Source organism: Oncorhynchus tshawytscha, linkage group LG30, assembly GCF_018296145.1.
Source record: "Oncorhynchus tshawytscha isolate Ot180627B linkage group LG30, Otsh_v2.0, whole genome shotgun sequence".
NCBI lineage: Eukaryota > Metazoa > Chordata > Actinopteri > Salmoniformes > Salmonidae > Oncorhynchus > Oncorhynchus tshawytscha.
In genome coordinates, this window is record NC_056458.1 from 51,989,681 (window position 1) to 52,006,124 (window position 16,444).

The 16,444-nt window shown below is 41.3% G+C and overlaps 1 protein-coding gene across 1 annotated transcript in view; it reads right to left on the bottom strand.

Annotated features, from left to right (window-relative positions):
- The window catches only part of LOC112237549 (multidrug and toxin extrusion protein 1-like), a 54,728-nt gene that overhangs the window by 37,766 nt on the left and 518 nt on the right, over window positions 1-16,444 (bottom strand). Inside the window, exons 2-8 of the mRNA XM_042309808.1 lie at window positions 16,213-16,314; window positions 10,078-10,146; window positions 9,705-9,853; window positions 8,347-8,389; window positions 8,196-8,213; window positions 5,350-5,471; window positions 28-125 (exon numbers count right to left, since the gene is read on the bottom strand). Coding sequence (XP_042165742.1) covers window positions 28-125; window positions 5,350-5,471; window positions 8,196-8,213; window positions 8,347-8,389; window positions 9,705-9,853; window positions 10,078-10,146; window positions 16,213-16,314 — 601 coding nt within the window. The remainder of the gene's footprint in view (window positions 1-27; window positions 126-5,349; window positions 5,472-8,195; window positions 8,214-8,346; window positions 8,390-9,704; window positions 9,854-10,077; window positions 10,147-16,212; window positions 16,315-16,444) is intronic.

Below are 16,444 nucleotides of genomic sequence, written 5' to 3' on the forward strand. Positions count from 1 at the left end.
GTGGTTAGGGGTTAGAGTTACACATACCTTCCCAGGTGGCCTTGTGCAGACCCTGCCAGACAATATAGCAGTAGAGAAAGACAGCCAGGGAGTACTGGGAGATGGAGTTGGCTGCAGCAGAACCACTGAGACAGACAGAGATTTATAAAGTCAAGTAGTACTGGGAGATGGAGTTGGTTATTATAGAACCACTGAGACAGACAGAGAAATATATATATATATATATATATATATATATATCGTATAATTATTATTATTGTTTTTACCTTTATTTAACTAGGCAAGTCAGTTAAAACCTCTTATGGATAGCGGAGACGCTAGCGTCGCAACTGGCCAACTGCCAGGGGAAATGCAGAGCGCGAGATTCAAATAAAATGCTATAAAATTCAAACTTTCATTAAATCACACATGTAAGATACTCAATTAAAGCTACACTCGTTGTGAATCCAGCCAACATGTCAGATTTTTAAAATGCTTTTCGGCAAAAGCATAAGAAGCTATTATCTGATTGCCTCACCATCTGCACCAGCAGTGAACAAAGGAGCTAGCAAATTACAACCCTGCAGGCGCTACACAAAATGCTGAAATAAAATATAAATATGCATTACCTTTGACGAGCTTCTTTTGTTGGCACTCCAATATGTCCCATAAACATCACAATTGGTCCTTTTGTTCGATTAATTCCGTCCATATATATCCACAATGTCCATTTATAAAGCGCGTTTGATCCAGAAAAAAACAGCTTGCAAAAACGCATCGTCACTACAAAATATTTCAAAAGTTGCCTATAAACTTGGCCAAAATATTTCAAACTACTTTTGTAATACAACATTAGGTATTTTTAAACGTTAATAATCGATCAAATTGTAGACGGGGCAATCTGCATTCAATATAGGAACGAAAAGAAACCAGCACTGCTTTTCACGTTTTGCGCAACTCACAAAAGTGTCTATCCCATCCCCAGTTCCGAGTTGGCCTACTTCTTCATAGCACAAAGGAATAACCTCAACCATATTCCAAAGACTGGCGACATCGTGTGGAAGCGGTAGGAACTGAAAATAGGTTCCTATTAAATATCCAATGGCAAAGACAATATAGTGAACAGAGAGGGGGAAAAAAATCTGAACAGTTAGTCCTCGGGGTTTTGCCTGCTACATAAGTTCTGTTATACTCACAGACATGATTCAAACAGTTTTATAAACTTTTCTATCCAAATCTATGAATAATATGCATATCTTATATTCTTGGCATGTGTAGCAGGAAGTTGAAATTGGGCACACTATTTATCCAAAAGTGAAAATTCTGCCCCCTAGCTTTAAGACGTTTTAAGACCAAATTGTTATGTTCAATGACGGCCTAGGAACAGTGGGTTAACTGCCATGTTCAGGGGGAGAACGACAGATTTGTACATTGTCAGTTCAGGGATTTGACACTGCAACCTTTCGGTTACTAGTCCAACGTTCTAACCACTAGGCTACCTGCCGCATGCCTAAGGCATGTTCACGCAGATGAGCAGGGACCCTGGCCATTTTTCTTTTGGTGTTTTTCAGAGTCAGTAGAAAGGCCTCCTTAGTGTCCTAATTTTTCATGACTGTGACCTTGATTGCCTTCCGTCTGTAAGCTGTTAGTGTCTTAATGACCGTTCCACAGGTGCATGTTTATTAATTGTTTATGGTTCATTGAACAAGTATGGGAACAGTGTTTAAACCCTTTACAATGAAGACCTGTGAAGTTATTCGGATTTTTACGAATTATCTTTGAAAGACAGGGTCCTGAAAAAGGCTGTTTAAATGCATGTCAACTGAAAAGCAAAACTATTTAGATTTGTGTTTATTTGAAGAGGAAAATCTGAGCATTTAATTAACACAAACAAAACATACTGTATAGGAAACACAGCAGGAAAAAACAGACAGAAACAGTCAGACAGATACCTCCCATCCCATAATAGAAACAGTCAGACAGATACCTACCCTCCCATCCCATAATAGAAACAGTCAGACAGATACCTCCCATCCCATAATAGAAACAGTCAGACAGATACCTACCCTCCCATCCCATAATAGAAACAGTCAGACAGATACCTCCCATCCCATAATAGAAACAGTCAGACAGATACCTCCCATCCCATAATAGAAACAGTCAGACAGATACCTACCCTCCCATCCCATAATATAAACAGTCAGACAGATACTTCCCATCCCATAATAGAAACAGTCAGACAGATACCTCCCATCCCATAATAGAAACAGTCAGACAGATACCTCCCATCCCATAATAGAAACAGTCAGACAGATACCTCCCCTCCCATCCCATAATAGAAACAGTCAGACAGATACCTCCCATCCCATAATAGAAACAGTCAGACAGATACCTCCCATCCCATAATAGAAACAGTCAGACAGATACCTCCCATCCCATAATAGAAACAGTCAGACAGATACCTCCCATCCCATAATAGAAACAGTCAGACAGATACCTACCCTCCCATCTCATAATAGAAACAGTCAGACAGATACCTACCCTCCCATCCCATAATAGAAATAACCCCTGAGATGAAACTCCTCCCGGAGGTCGCAGCCATTTAATTGGCTGATTTCTCTGAGCTGATGGGAGATGAAAACAGTGTCGGAATGGGTGGTGTGGGCTGGAGATCATTTGGCTGGCGGGGTTTGTGCTGTATAGCACGTTTGTTCAGTAGAGAGAGTTTTGGAGAGGGGTATCCAATCAGTTTAGATGACGTGAACAAATGAAATAGTATAGTTTAGCCTACTTCAATGACATGTAGTCTAATAGCCTAGTATAGCTAACCTACTCCTACAAGAATTGTTCCAAAATGGCGTAGCAGTCGGTCGTGAGTTTGGTCTTGTCCTGTCCTGTCCCGTGTAAATATTGTTTTCCTCATTTTTTTCTGTGTATACTTTAATCCCACTTTCCATCTAAGGACTGAATATACTCTCCTGCAACCCGCCTCACCCAATGTGGTATGGATCTGCTATTTCTATTAACGGAACCCCCTTCAGAAGCTAGCCAGATAACTAGCTACTAGTTAGTAGTCATAATGTCATAATGGGGCGGCAGGGTAGCCTAGTGGTTAGAGCGTTGGACTAGTAACCGGAAGGTTGCAAGTTCAAACCCCCGAGCTGACAAGGTACAAATCTGTCGTTCTGCCCCTGAACAGGCAGTTAACCCACTGTTCCTAGGCCGTCATTGAATATAAGAATTTGTTCTTACTGACTTGCCGAGTTAAATAAAGGTTAAATAAAGGTTAAATAAAGGTCAAATAAAAAGCAGAAAGGAGGCATGAGGACTGCAGATGTGGCCAGGGCAATAGACTGCAATGTGAGATGCCTAAGACAGCGCTACAGGAGACAGTACGAACTGCTGATCATCCTCGCAGTGGCAGACCATGTGTAACAACACCTGCACAGGATCGGTACATCTGAATTTCACACCTGTGGGACAGGGACAGGCAACAACAACTGCCCGAGTTACATCAAGAACGCAAAATCTGTGCTCTGGAGCGGGATTGATTTGGAGGTGGAGGGTCCGTCATGGCCTGGGGCGGTGTTTCGCATCATCAGACTGAGCTTGTTGTCTGTCATTGTAGGCAATCTCAACGCTGTGCATTGCAGGGAAGACATCCCTCATGTGGTACCCTTCCTGCAGGCTCATCCTGACATGACCCTCCAGCATGAGAATGCCACCAGCCATACTGCTCGTTCTGTGTGTGATTTCATGCAAGACAGGAATGTCAGTGTTCTGCCATGGCCAGCGAAGAACCTGGATCTCAATCCCATTGAGCACGTCTGGGACCTGTTGGATCGGAGGGTGAGGGCTAGGGCCATTCCCCCCAGAAACGTCCGGGAACTTGCAGGTGCCTTGGTGGAAGAGTGGAGTAACATCTCACAGCAAGAACTGGCAAATCTGGTGCAGTCCATGATGCACTGCAGTACTTAATGCAGCTGGTGGCCACACCAGATACTGACTGTTACTTTTGATTTTGACCCTCCCTTTGTTCAGGGACACATTATTCCATTTCTGTTAGTCACATGTCTGTGAAACTTGTTCAGTTTATGTCTCAGTTGTTGAATCTTGTTATGTTCATACAAATATTTACACATGTTAAGTTTGCTGAAAATAAATGCAGTTGACAGTGAGAGGATGTTTATTTTTTTGCTGAGTTTATATAATTTCCTTGAATCAATGAAGCAAAGTTTAGTGCTGGTATTATTTTCTGCTCATGGCATGAGGCAATAGCTCATAAGCTGGAGAGAACTTCTATGACATAATGATGATATGGTATGAATAAATAAGGTAAGATGAATAGCCTGAGTAGGTATTAAATAGAGACATTGGTGATTTTACCACTGTAAATCAGATGGAAATGATTAGGTTATTGTCATTGATTTGACCACTAATTACATGTGTTAAATGTATAGGGTAGGCCTATGAACTGGGCAGCTAGTAGGCTATTGCTAATAGTAATGTTCTGGCCAGCCGACTAGCAACAAACTCAGAAAAATATTGTCTGAAGGCCAAACCTAGTTGCCAACCTCTGTTGTATTTTTAACCAATAAGGCCCGAGGAGGTGTGGTATATATGGCTGATATACCACGGCTAAGGGCTGTTCTTAAGCACAACGCAATGTGGAGTGCCTGGACACAGCCCTTAGCCGTGGTATATTGACCATATATCACAAACCCCCGAGGTGCCTTATTGTTATTATAAACTGGTTACCAACGTAATTAGATCAGGAAAAATACATGTTTTGTCAAACCCGTGGTATACGGTCTGCCATACCATGGCTTTCAGCCAATCAGAATTCAGGGCTCAAACCACCCAGTTTCTAATGTAAATTCAATCACCCCCTTCACCATAAACTAAGATCAAACACAGCCTAACAACATGGCTCGCAAACGGGACAATTGTGACATTCGTTTCAATAGAATCACTACATCTTAAATTCAGGTTTGCCTAACAAAATATTAAAGGGCATATCAGATGGTCTGCTTTGCTCATATCAGCCACACCAAGCATAGGGTTGCCATGAGATTGAAATGGGGAAATAAAAGACCCGTGGAAAAAATATAAAATAGCTCCACTACGATGAAATTTCTATATTTAATGTATTAATTGAATGGTGATGGCAGCCTTTCAGGAGATACATTTAAAATCATGTTTTAATGGGATTTTCTCCACCCTGCACCATGAATTCTATTTCAAATATGTCTCCCAGTGTGGCTGGTCCTGGGGGGAAATGATGCATCTGGCAGTTCCTTCTGTGTGTTCCTCGATCCAGAGTTGGAGACCTCTGGTATCTACACTGAATGTATAGTATGTATGACTCACGCTACGCCCAGGTCCAGCACGTAGAGGAAGATGTAGTTGATGAGAGCATTAAGAATGTTTCCCACCAATCCTACTAGCACGGTAGGCCAGATGATACCCTGTAGGAAGAAACACAACATTATCTATAGACCCACCACTCCAATTACCACTGTAGGGCCAGATGTTGTTCTCTTTAGACCCACCACTCCTATTACCACTGTAGGGCCAGATGTTGTTCTCTATAGACCCACCACTCCTATTACCACTGTAGGGACAGATGTTGTTCTCTTTAGACCCACCACTCCTATTACCACTGTAGGGCCAGATGTTGTTCTCTTTAGACCCACCACTCCTATTACCACTGTAGGGACAGATGTTGTTATCTATAGACCCACCACTCCTATTACCACTGTAGGGCCAGATGCTGTTCTCTTTAGACCCACCACTCCTATTACCACTGTAGGGCCAGATGTTGTTCTCTATAGACCCATCCCTCCAATTACCACTGTAGGGCCAGATGTTGTTCTCTTTAGACCCACCACTCCTATTACCACTGTAGGGCCAGATGTTGTTATCTATAGACCCACCACTCCTATTACCACTGTAGGGACAGATGTTCTCTATAGACCCACCACTGTAGGGACATAACCACTGTAGGGACAGATGATACCCTGTAGGACGAAACACAACATTATCTATAGACCCACCACTCCTATTACCACTGTAGGGACAGATGTTGTTCTCTATAGACCCTCCACTCCTATTACCACTGTAGGGACAGATGTTATCTATAGACCCACCACTCCTATTACCACTGTAGGGACAGCGGTTGTTATCTATAGACCCACCACTGTAGGGACATACCACTGTAGGGACAGATGTTGTTATCTATAGACCCTCCACTCCTATTACCATTGTATGGACAGATGTTATCTATAGACCCACTACTCCTATTAGCACTGTAGTTCCAGATGTTGTTATCTATAGACCCACCACTCCTATTACCACTGTAGGGACAGATGTTGTTATCTATAGACCCACCACTCCTATTACCACTGTAGGGACAGATGTTGTTATCTACAGACCCACCACTCAATACATTACAGATATAGAGACCTGTCAGTTGTCCAGAACAAAACATTTTCTAAAGACCTGTCCTGATCAATACATTTTCTAAAGACCTGTCCTGATCAATACATGATATAAAGACATGTCCTCCTGATCAATACATTATCTAAAGACATGTCCTCCTGATCAATACATTATCTAAAGACATGTCCTCCTGATCAATACATTATCTAAAGACATGTCCTCCTGATCAATACATTATCTAAAGACATGTCCTCCTGATCAATACATTATCTAAAGACATGTCCTCCTGATCAATACATTTTCTAAAGACATGTTCTCCTGATCAATACATTTTCTAAAGACATGTCCTCCTGATCAATACATTATCAGCCTCCAGTATTTATGCTGCAGTAGTTTATGTGTACATTATCTAAAGACATGTCTGTTATATTTTCTGGAGACATTTCTCCTGTCTGATTTTCAGTGTCCTGTGTCAATACATTATGCCTCCAGTTTTATGCTGCAGTAGTTTATTTCTTTCTTTCTTTCTTTCTTTCTTTCTTTCTTTCTTTCTTTCCAGTTCTTTCTTTAAGGATGCTTTCTTTCTTTATTTCTTTCTTTCTCTCTCTCTCTCGGAGGACCTGAGCCATAGGACCATGCCTCAGGACTAGTCTGAATGATCAGCTAGAAAAGCCAACTGACATTTACTCCTGAGGTGTTGACCTGTTGCACCCTCGACAACCACTGTGATTATTATTATTATTTGATCCTGCTGGTCATTTATGAACATTTGAACATCTTGGCCATGTTCTGTTATAATCTCCACCCGCCCAGTCCAGGAGAGGACTGGCCACCACTCACAGCCTGGTTCCTCTCTAGGTTTCTTCCTAGGTTTTGGCCTTTCTAGGGAGTTTTTCCTAGCCACCGTGCTTCTACACCTGCATTGCTTGCTGTTTGGGGTTTTAGGCTGGGTTTCTGTATAGCACTTTGAGATATCAGCTGATGTACGAAGGGCTATATAAATACATTTGATTGACTACCTAAAGACCTGTCATAATCATTAAAGTATCTAAAAACCTGTCCCTCTAATCAATACATTATCTAAAGACCAGTCCTGATCAATACATTATCTAAAAATCTGTCCCACTGATCAATAAATTATCTAAAGACCAGTCCTCAAGATCAATACATAATCTAAAGACATATCCTCCAGATCAATGCATTATCTAAAGACATGTTTCTCCTAATCAATACATTACGTAAAGACCTGTCCTCCAGATCAATACATTATCTAAAGACCTGTCCTCCAGATCAATGCATTATCAAAGGACGTCTGTCTGATCAATACATTATCTATAGACATGTCCTCCTGATCAATAGATTATGTAAAGACCTGTCCTCCAGATCAATACATTATCTAAAGACCTGTCCTCCAGATCAATGCATTATCTAAAGATATGTCCTCCTGATCAATACATTATCTAAAGACATGTCCTCCTGATCATTACATTATCTATAGACATGTCCTCCTGATCAATAGATTATGTAAAGACCTGTCCTCCAGATCAATACATTATCTAAAGACCTGTCCTCCAGATCAATGCATTATCTAAAGATATGTCCTCCTGATCATTAAAGTATCTAAAAACCTGTCCTTCTGATCAAAACATTATCTAAATACCAGTCCTTCTAATCAATACATTATATAAAGAACTGTACTGGTCAATACATTATATAAAGACCGATCCTGATCAATACATTATATAAAGGTCCCTCTGAGATGATTATCTAAAGACCTGTAACATGAAGGCAGCCTGCAGAGACAGAGGGGAGTCTGAGATGAGAAGAGAGAGTGAATAGAAAGAGAAAAGAGAGAAGGCATGTAGAGAGAGAGAGACAGAGAGAGCAGACAGAGGAGAGCAGCAAGACATGTCAGAGAGAACTCACCGGCAAGGCTGGCATGAAGATCATCACATACAGCTGGGAGAGCCTGGAACACAAGATGTTGAATCACGTTGATTCACAATGAATCATGATGCTATATGCTCTATGTAGTCAGATGGTTCAGTTAGTACAGCACAGTGATGTTATGTAGTCAGATGGTTCAGTCAGTACAGCACAGTGACATTATGTAGTCAGATGGTTCAGTCAGTACAGTGACAGATGGTTCAGTTAGTACAGGACAGTGACAGTATTACAGTATGGTGTCATTATGTAGTCAGATGGTTCAGTCAGTACAGCACAGTGACATTATGTAGTCAGATGGTTCAGTCAGTACAGCACAGTGACGTTATGTAGTCAGACGGTTCAGTTAGTACAGTGACAGATGGTTCAGTTAGTACAGGACAGTGACATTATGTAGTCAGATGGTTCAGTTACATTATGTAGTCAGATGGTTCAGTTAGTAAAGCACAGTGACATTATGTAGTCAGATGGTTCAGTTAGTAAAGCACAGTGACATTATGTAGTCAGATGGTTCAGTTAGTAAAGCACAGTGACGTTATGTAGTCAGATGGTTCAGTTACATTATGTAGTCAGATGGTTCAGTTAATACAGCACAGTGACATTATGTAGTCAGATGGTTCAGTTAGAACAGTGTCATTATGTAGTCAGATGGTTCAGTTAGTACAGTAACGTAATGTAGTCAGATGGTTCAGTTAGAACAGTGTCATTATGTAGTCAGATTGTTCAGTTAGTACAGTTACATTATGTAGTCAGATGGTTCAGTTAGTACAGTAACGTAATGTAGTCAGATGGTTCAGTTAGAACAGTGTCATTATGTAGTCAGATTGTTCAGTTAGTACAGTTACATTATGTAGTCAGATGGTTCAGTTAGTACAGTAACGTAATGTAGTCAGATGGTTCGGTTAGTACATTGACGTTATGTAGTCAGATGGTTCAGTTAGCACAGTGCATTGACATTATGTAGTCAGATGGTTCAGATGGTTCAGTTAGTACAGTACATTGACGTTATGTAGTCAGATGGTTCAGTTAGTACAGTACATTGACGTTATGTCGTCAGATGGTTCAGTTAGTACAGTACATTGACGTTATGTCGTCAGATGGTTCAGTTACATTATGTAGTCAGATGGTTCAGTTAGCACAGTACATTGACGTTATGTCGTCAGATGGTTCAGTTAGTACAGTGACGTTATGTAGTCAGATGGTTGTCACATTATGTAGTCAGATGGTTCAGTTACATTATGTAGTCAGATGGTTCAGTTACATTATGTAGTCAGGTGGTTCAGTTAGAACAGCACAGTGACATTTTGTGTGCGTGGTGAGTGAGTGTGTTTCTGGCTGACCTGGCGACCTCCGGGCTCTGTTTAACAGCCAATAGGATGGGTTCAGTGTTGATGAGGAGAGCCCAGCAGGGGAAGCAGGCCAGGAGCAGAATCAGAACCCCCCTTTGTAGAATCATGCCAACACGATTCATATTACCACTGCCAAATGTCTACACAGAGAGAGAGAGCGAGAGAGAGACAGAGGGGGGGACAGAGAAAGAGCGAGAAGATTAAACGCTCCCAAACTTTTCCATAAAAGACCAACACTGGATGGCCTTGATTGATATATTCACACGTTGATAAGAGTGATCATCCCAATCCACCAACGACCACAGAAAGACAGAACATCAACAGTAAACCAATTCAGGTGAGCACACCTGTCCAGGAAACGTACCTGAGATATGAGAGTATCACAGGCTGATGCCAGGCCAGAGCCAATGGAGAGGCCGGTGACATTGATCACCTGGAGACAATCAGAACAGGCAGGTACATATGAACCAGGTATAGACTTGGTGGACATGAACCAGGTATAAACTTGGTGGAATTGAACCAGGTATAGACTTGGTGGATATGAACCAGGTATAGACTTGGTGGATATGAACCAGGTATAGACTTGGTGGATATGAACCAGGTATAGTCTTGGTGGATATGAACCAGGTATAGACTTGGTGGATATGAACCAGGTATAGACTTGGTGGATATGAACCAGGTATAGACTTGGTGGATATGAACCAGGTATAGACTTGGTGGATATGAACCAGGTATAGACTTGGTGGATATGAACCAGGTATAGACTTGGTGGATATGAACCAGGTAGACTTGGTGGATATGAACCAGGTAGACTTGGTGGATATGAACCAGGTATAGACTTGGTGGATAGACTTGAACCAGGTATAGACTTGGTGGATATGAACCAGGTATAGACTTGGTGGATATGAACCAGGTATAGACTTGGTGGATATGAACCAGGTATAGACTTGGTGGACATGAACCAGGTATAGACTTGGTGGATATGAACCAGGTATAGACTTGGTGGATATGAACCAGGTATAGACTTGGTGGATATGAACCAGGTATAGACTTGGTGGATATGAACCAGGTATAGACTTGGTGGATATGAACCAGGTATAGACTTGGTGGATATGAACAAGGTATAGACTTGGTGGATATATTCCGTCTATACAGAGAACACTAACAAAATGACACTGAAGATAACTGGAAAAACTACAGCCTAACTTTCATTAAATCAATCAAGGAAAGTTATTTAAAATACATCCCGTTTACATAAAGCATATTAACTAAGATCTGGGTTAAAGAGACATCCTTTTCTATGTTATTGTTTGTGAGATATTAACTGCTATGGACCTATTATTAATTACCAACAATTGTCAAAGAGCAAACCAAGAGATAATCCCTGCTCTGCTCGATAAATAGACATGTCCTGTATTCTGTTTAACTGTATTGTGAAGGTTGTCTTTCCTCACAGCTATTGCCAGCGCCAACCCAGCCATACATACACACTACCTTTCAAAAGGTTTTGGTCACTCAGAAATGTCCTTGTTTTGAAAGAAAAGCACATTTTTGTTCCATTAAAAAAACATCAAATTGATCAGGAATACAGTGTAGACATTGTTAATGTTGTAAATGATTTTTATGGAAAATCTACACAGTCGTACAGAGGCCCATTATCAGCAACCATCACTCCTGTGTTCGAATGGCACATTGTGTTAGCTAATCCAAGTTTATCATTTTAAAATTAGAAAACCCTTTTGCAATCATGTTAGCACAGCTGAAAACTGTTGTTCTGATTAAAGCAGCAATAAAACTGGCCTTTTTTAGACTAGTTTAGAATCTGGAGCATCAGCATTTGTGGGTTCAATTACAGGCTCAAAATGGACAGAAACGACTCTCCATTGAGGAGACGACTCCGGGATGCCGGCCTTCTAAGCAAAGAAAAAGCCAAATCTCAGACTGGCCAATAAAAAGAAAAGATTAAGATGAATAAAAGAACACAGACACTGGATAGAGGAACTCTGCTTAGAAGGCCAGCATCCCGGAGACGCCCCTTCAACTGTTCACATTGAGACTGGTGTTTTGCTGGTACTATTTAATGAAGCTGCCAGTTGAGGACTTGTGAGGTGTCTGTTTCTCAAACTAGACACTCTAATGTACTTGCCCTCTTGCTCAGTTGTGCACCGGGGCCTCCCACTCCTCTTTCTATTCTGGTTAGAGACAGTTTGCGCTGTTCAGTGAAGGGAGTAGTAGTACACAGCGTTGTACGAGATCTTCAGTTTCTTGGCAATTTCTCTCATGGAATAGCCTTCATTTCTCAGAACAAGAATAGACTGATGAGTTTCAGAAGAAAGTCCTTTGTTTTTGGCCGTTTTGAGCCTGTAATTGAACCCACAACTGCTGATGCTCCACATACTCAACTAGTCTAAAGGCCAGTTGTATTGCTTCTTTAATCAAAACAACAGTTTTCAGCTGTGCTAACATAATTGCAAAAGGGTTTTCTAATAATCAATTAGCCTTTTAAAATTTTAAACTTGGATTAGCTAACACAATGTGCCATTGGAACACAGGGGTGATGGTTGCTGATTATTGGCCTCTGTATGACTATGTAGATATTCCATAAAAATCTTCAGTTTCCAGCCACAATAGTCATTTACAACATTAACCATGTCTACACTGTATTTCTGATCAAGTTGATGTTATTTTAATGGACAAAAAAAGTTTTTCTTTCAAAAACAAGGACATTTCTAAGTGACCCCAACTTTTGTTAATATGGATGGATGGATAAGATAGATGGATAAAATAGATAGATAGATGGATAGATAGAGTTGTAAGAAAAAGTATGTGAACCCTTTGGAATTACCTGGTTATCTGATCTTCCTGTAAGTCACAACAACAGACAGACACAATGTGCTTAAACTAATAACACACAAATTATTGCATTTTTCTTGTCTATATTGAATACATAATTTAAACATTCACAGTGTAGGTTGGAAAAAGTATGTGAAACCCAGTAGGCTATTTGGAGTCAGGAGTCACCTATCCTGGAGTCCAATCAATGAGATGAGATTGGAGATGTTGGTTCGAGCTGCACTGCAATATAAAATAGACTCAAAAAATGTGAGTTTACTATTCACATGAAGCATTGCCTGATGTGAACTATGCCTTGAACAAATGAGATCTCAGAAGACCTAAGATGAAGAATTGTTGACTTTGCATAAAGCTGGAAAGGGTTACAAAAGTATTTCTAAAAGCCTTGATGTTCATCAGTCTGCCTCAGAGCCTGGATATCATCGACTACCTGTTCACACCGCTACCATCCAGAAGACGAGGTCAGTACAGGTCCATCAAAGCTGGGACCGAGAGACTGAAAAACAGCTTCAGCTCAAGGCCACCAGACTGTTAAACAGCAATCACTTAGAGTGGCTGCTGCCTACATTGAGACCAAATCACAGGCCACTTTAATAAATGGATCACAAGTCACTTTATAAAATGCACACTAAATAATACAACTATAATAATGTTTACATATCTTACATTACTCATATTGTATGCATATACAGTATTTTCATCATAGCACTGAGACTGCACTTGTAAAGGTGGTAAATTACCTTCTAATGGCGTCAGACCGAGACTCGGCATCTGTCCACGTGCTCCTAGACCTTAGTGCTGCTTTTGATACCATCGATCACCACATTCTTTTGGAGAGATTGGAAACTCAAATTGGTCTACACGGACAAGTTCTGGCCTGGTTTAGATCTTATCTGTAGGAAAGATATCAGTTTGTCTCTGTGAATGGTTTGATCTCTGACAAATCAACTGTAAATTTCAGTGATCCTCAAAGTTCCGTTTTAGGACCACTATTGTTTTCACTATATATTTTACTTCTTGGTGATGTCATTTGTAAACATAATGTTAACTTTCACTGCTATGCGGATGACACACAGCTGTACATTTCAATGAAACATGGTGAAGCCCCAAAATTGCCCTACCTGGAAACCTGTGTTTCAGACATAAGGAAGTGGATGGCTGCAAATGTTCTACTTTTAAACTCGGACAAAACAGAGATGCTTGTTCTCGGTCCCAAGAAACAAAGACCTTCTGTTGAATCTGACAATTAATCTTGATGGCTATACAGTCGTCTCAAATAAAACTGTGAAGGACTCGGCGTTACTCTGGACCCTGATCTCTCTTTTGACGAACATATGAAGACTTAAAAGGACAACTTTTTTCCATCTTCGTAACATTGCAAAAATCAGAAACTTTCTGTCCAAAAATTATGCAGAAAAATTAATCCATGCATTTTTTACTTCTAGGTTAGACTACTGCAATGCTCAACTTTCCAGCTACCCGGATAAAGCACTAAATAAAATTCAGTTAGTGCTTAACACGGCTGCTAGAATCTTGACTAGAACCAAAAAATGTGATCATATTACTCCAGCGCTAGCCTCTCCACACTGGCTTGCTGTTAAGGATAGGGCTGATTTCAAGGTTCTACTGATAAACTACACAGCATTACATGGGCTTGCTCCTACCTATCTTTCCAATTTGGTCCTGCCGTACATACATACACGTACGCTACGGTCACAAGACGCAGGCCTCCTAATTGGCCCTAGAATTTCTAAGCAAACAGCTGGAGGCAGGGCTTTCTCGTATAGAGCTCCATTTTATTGAATGGTCTACCTACCCATGTGAGAGACGCAGACTGTCTCAACCTTTAAATCTTTACTGAAGACTCATCTCTTCAGTGGGTCATATGATTGAGTGTAGTCTGACCCAAGAGTGTGAAGGTGAACGGAAAGGCACAGGAGCAACGAACCTCTGCCTGGCCAGTTCCCCTCTCTCCACTGGGATTCTCTGCCTCTAGCCCTATTACAGGGGCTGAGTCACTGGCTTACTGGTGCTCTTCCATGCCGTCTCTAGGAGGGGTGCGTCGCTTGAGTGAGTTGAGTCACTGACGGGACCCCCCCCCTTGGGTTGTGCCGTGGCGGAGATCTTTGTGGACTATACTCAGCCTCGTCTCAGGATGGTAAGTTGGTGGTTGAAGATATCCCTCTAGTGGTGTGGGGGCTGTGCTTTGGCAAAGTGGGTGGGATTATATCCTGCCTGTTTAGCCATGTCCGGGGGTATCGTCAGATGAGGCCACGGTGTCTCCCGACCCCTCGTGTCTCAGCCTCCAGTATTTATGCTGCAGTAGTTTGTGCCGGGGGGCTAGGGTCAGTCTGTTATATCTGGAGTACTTCTCCTGTCTTATCTGGTGTCCTGTGTGAATTTAATTATGCTCTCTCTAATTCTCTCTCTCTAGTTCTCTCTCTCTTTCTCTCTCTTTCTTTCTTTCTCTTGGAGGACATGAGCCCTAGGACCATGCCTGATGACTCCTTGCTGTCCCCAGTCCACCTGGTCATGCTGCTGCTCCAGTTTCAACTATTCTTCCTGTGGCTATGAACCCTGACCTGTTCACCGGAAGTGCTACCTGTCCCAGGCCTGCCGTTTTCAACTCTCTAGAGACCGCAGGAGCGGTAGAGATACTCTGAATGATCTGACATTTACTCCTAAGGTGCTGACCTGTTGCACCCTCGACAACCACTGTGATTTTTATTATTTGATCCTGCTGGTCATTTATGGACCGTGCCCCAGGACTACCTGACATGATGACTCCTTGCTGTCCCCAGTCCACCTGACCGTGCTGCTGCTCCAGTTTCAACTGTTCTGCCTTATTATTATTCAACCATGCTGGTCATCTATGAACATTTGAACATCTTGGCCATGTTCTGTTATAATCTCCACCCGGCACAGCCAGAAGAGGACTGGCCACCCCACATAGCCTGGTTCCTCTCTAGGTTTCTTCATAGGTTTTGGCCTTTCTAGGGAGTCTTTCCTAGCCACCGTGCTTCTACACCTGCATTGCTTGCTGTTTGGGGTTTTAGGCTGTGTTTCTGTATAGCACTTTGAGATATCAGCTGATGTAAGAAGGGCTATATAAATAATAATATAAATAATGCTATATAAATAAATTGGATTGATTGTTTGATTTTATGCCATCTACTGCACCTTGCCTATGCCGCTCGGCCATCACTCATCCAGATACTTATATGTACATATTCTCATTCATCCTCATTCATCCCTCATTCATCCCTTTTGATGTGTGTATTAGGTAGTTGTTGGGTAATTGTTAGATTACTAGTTAGATATTACTGCACTGTTGAAACTAGAAGCACAATCATTTCACTACACTCGCATTAACATCTGCTAACCATCTGCATGTGACAAATACATTTGGAGTTTAATGTTTACATGGTTTGTTCAATAAAGAAATGAAAATGTATAATTGTTTGTGTGTTATTAGTTTAACCAGACTGTGTTTGTCTATTGTTGTGATTTAGTTGATCAGATCAGATTGACCAATTTATGCAGAAATACAGGTAATTCCATCCTTTTTCTTACCACTGTAGGTAGGTAAGTAGGTAGGTAGGTAGAAAGATAGAGACAGATAGACAGATAGATAGGATTGTTTCACCGCTATAGCCAGTGCCACCCCAGCCAGCTCAGTCTTCCCCAGGTGACCACAGAACACGGTGCTGACAAAACTGATCAGAAAGATCATCAGCTGGGATATAACCTGGAGAGAACAGAGGAAATTATCACCATCACCATGCCTCGTGTGAGCAGAAGAATAGCAGTTCAGCAACACGCGTATATATTATAAGAAAATATATGGAACAACTAAAGATTCAGAAAAAAATACATTA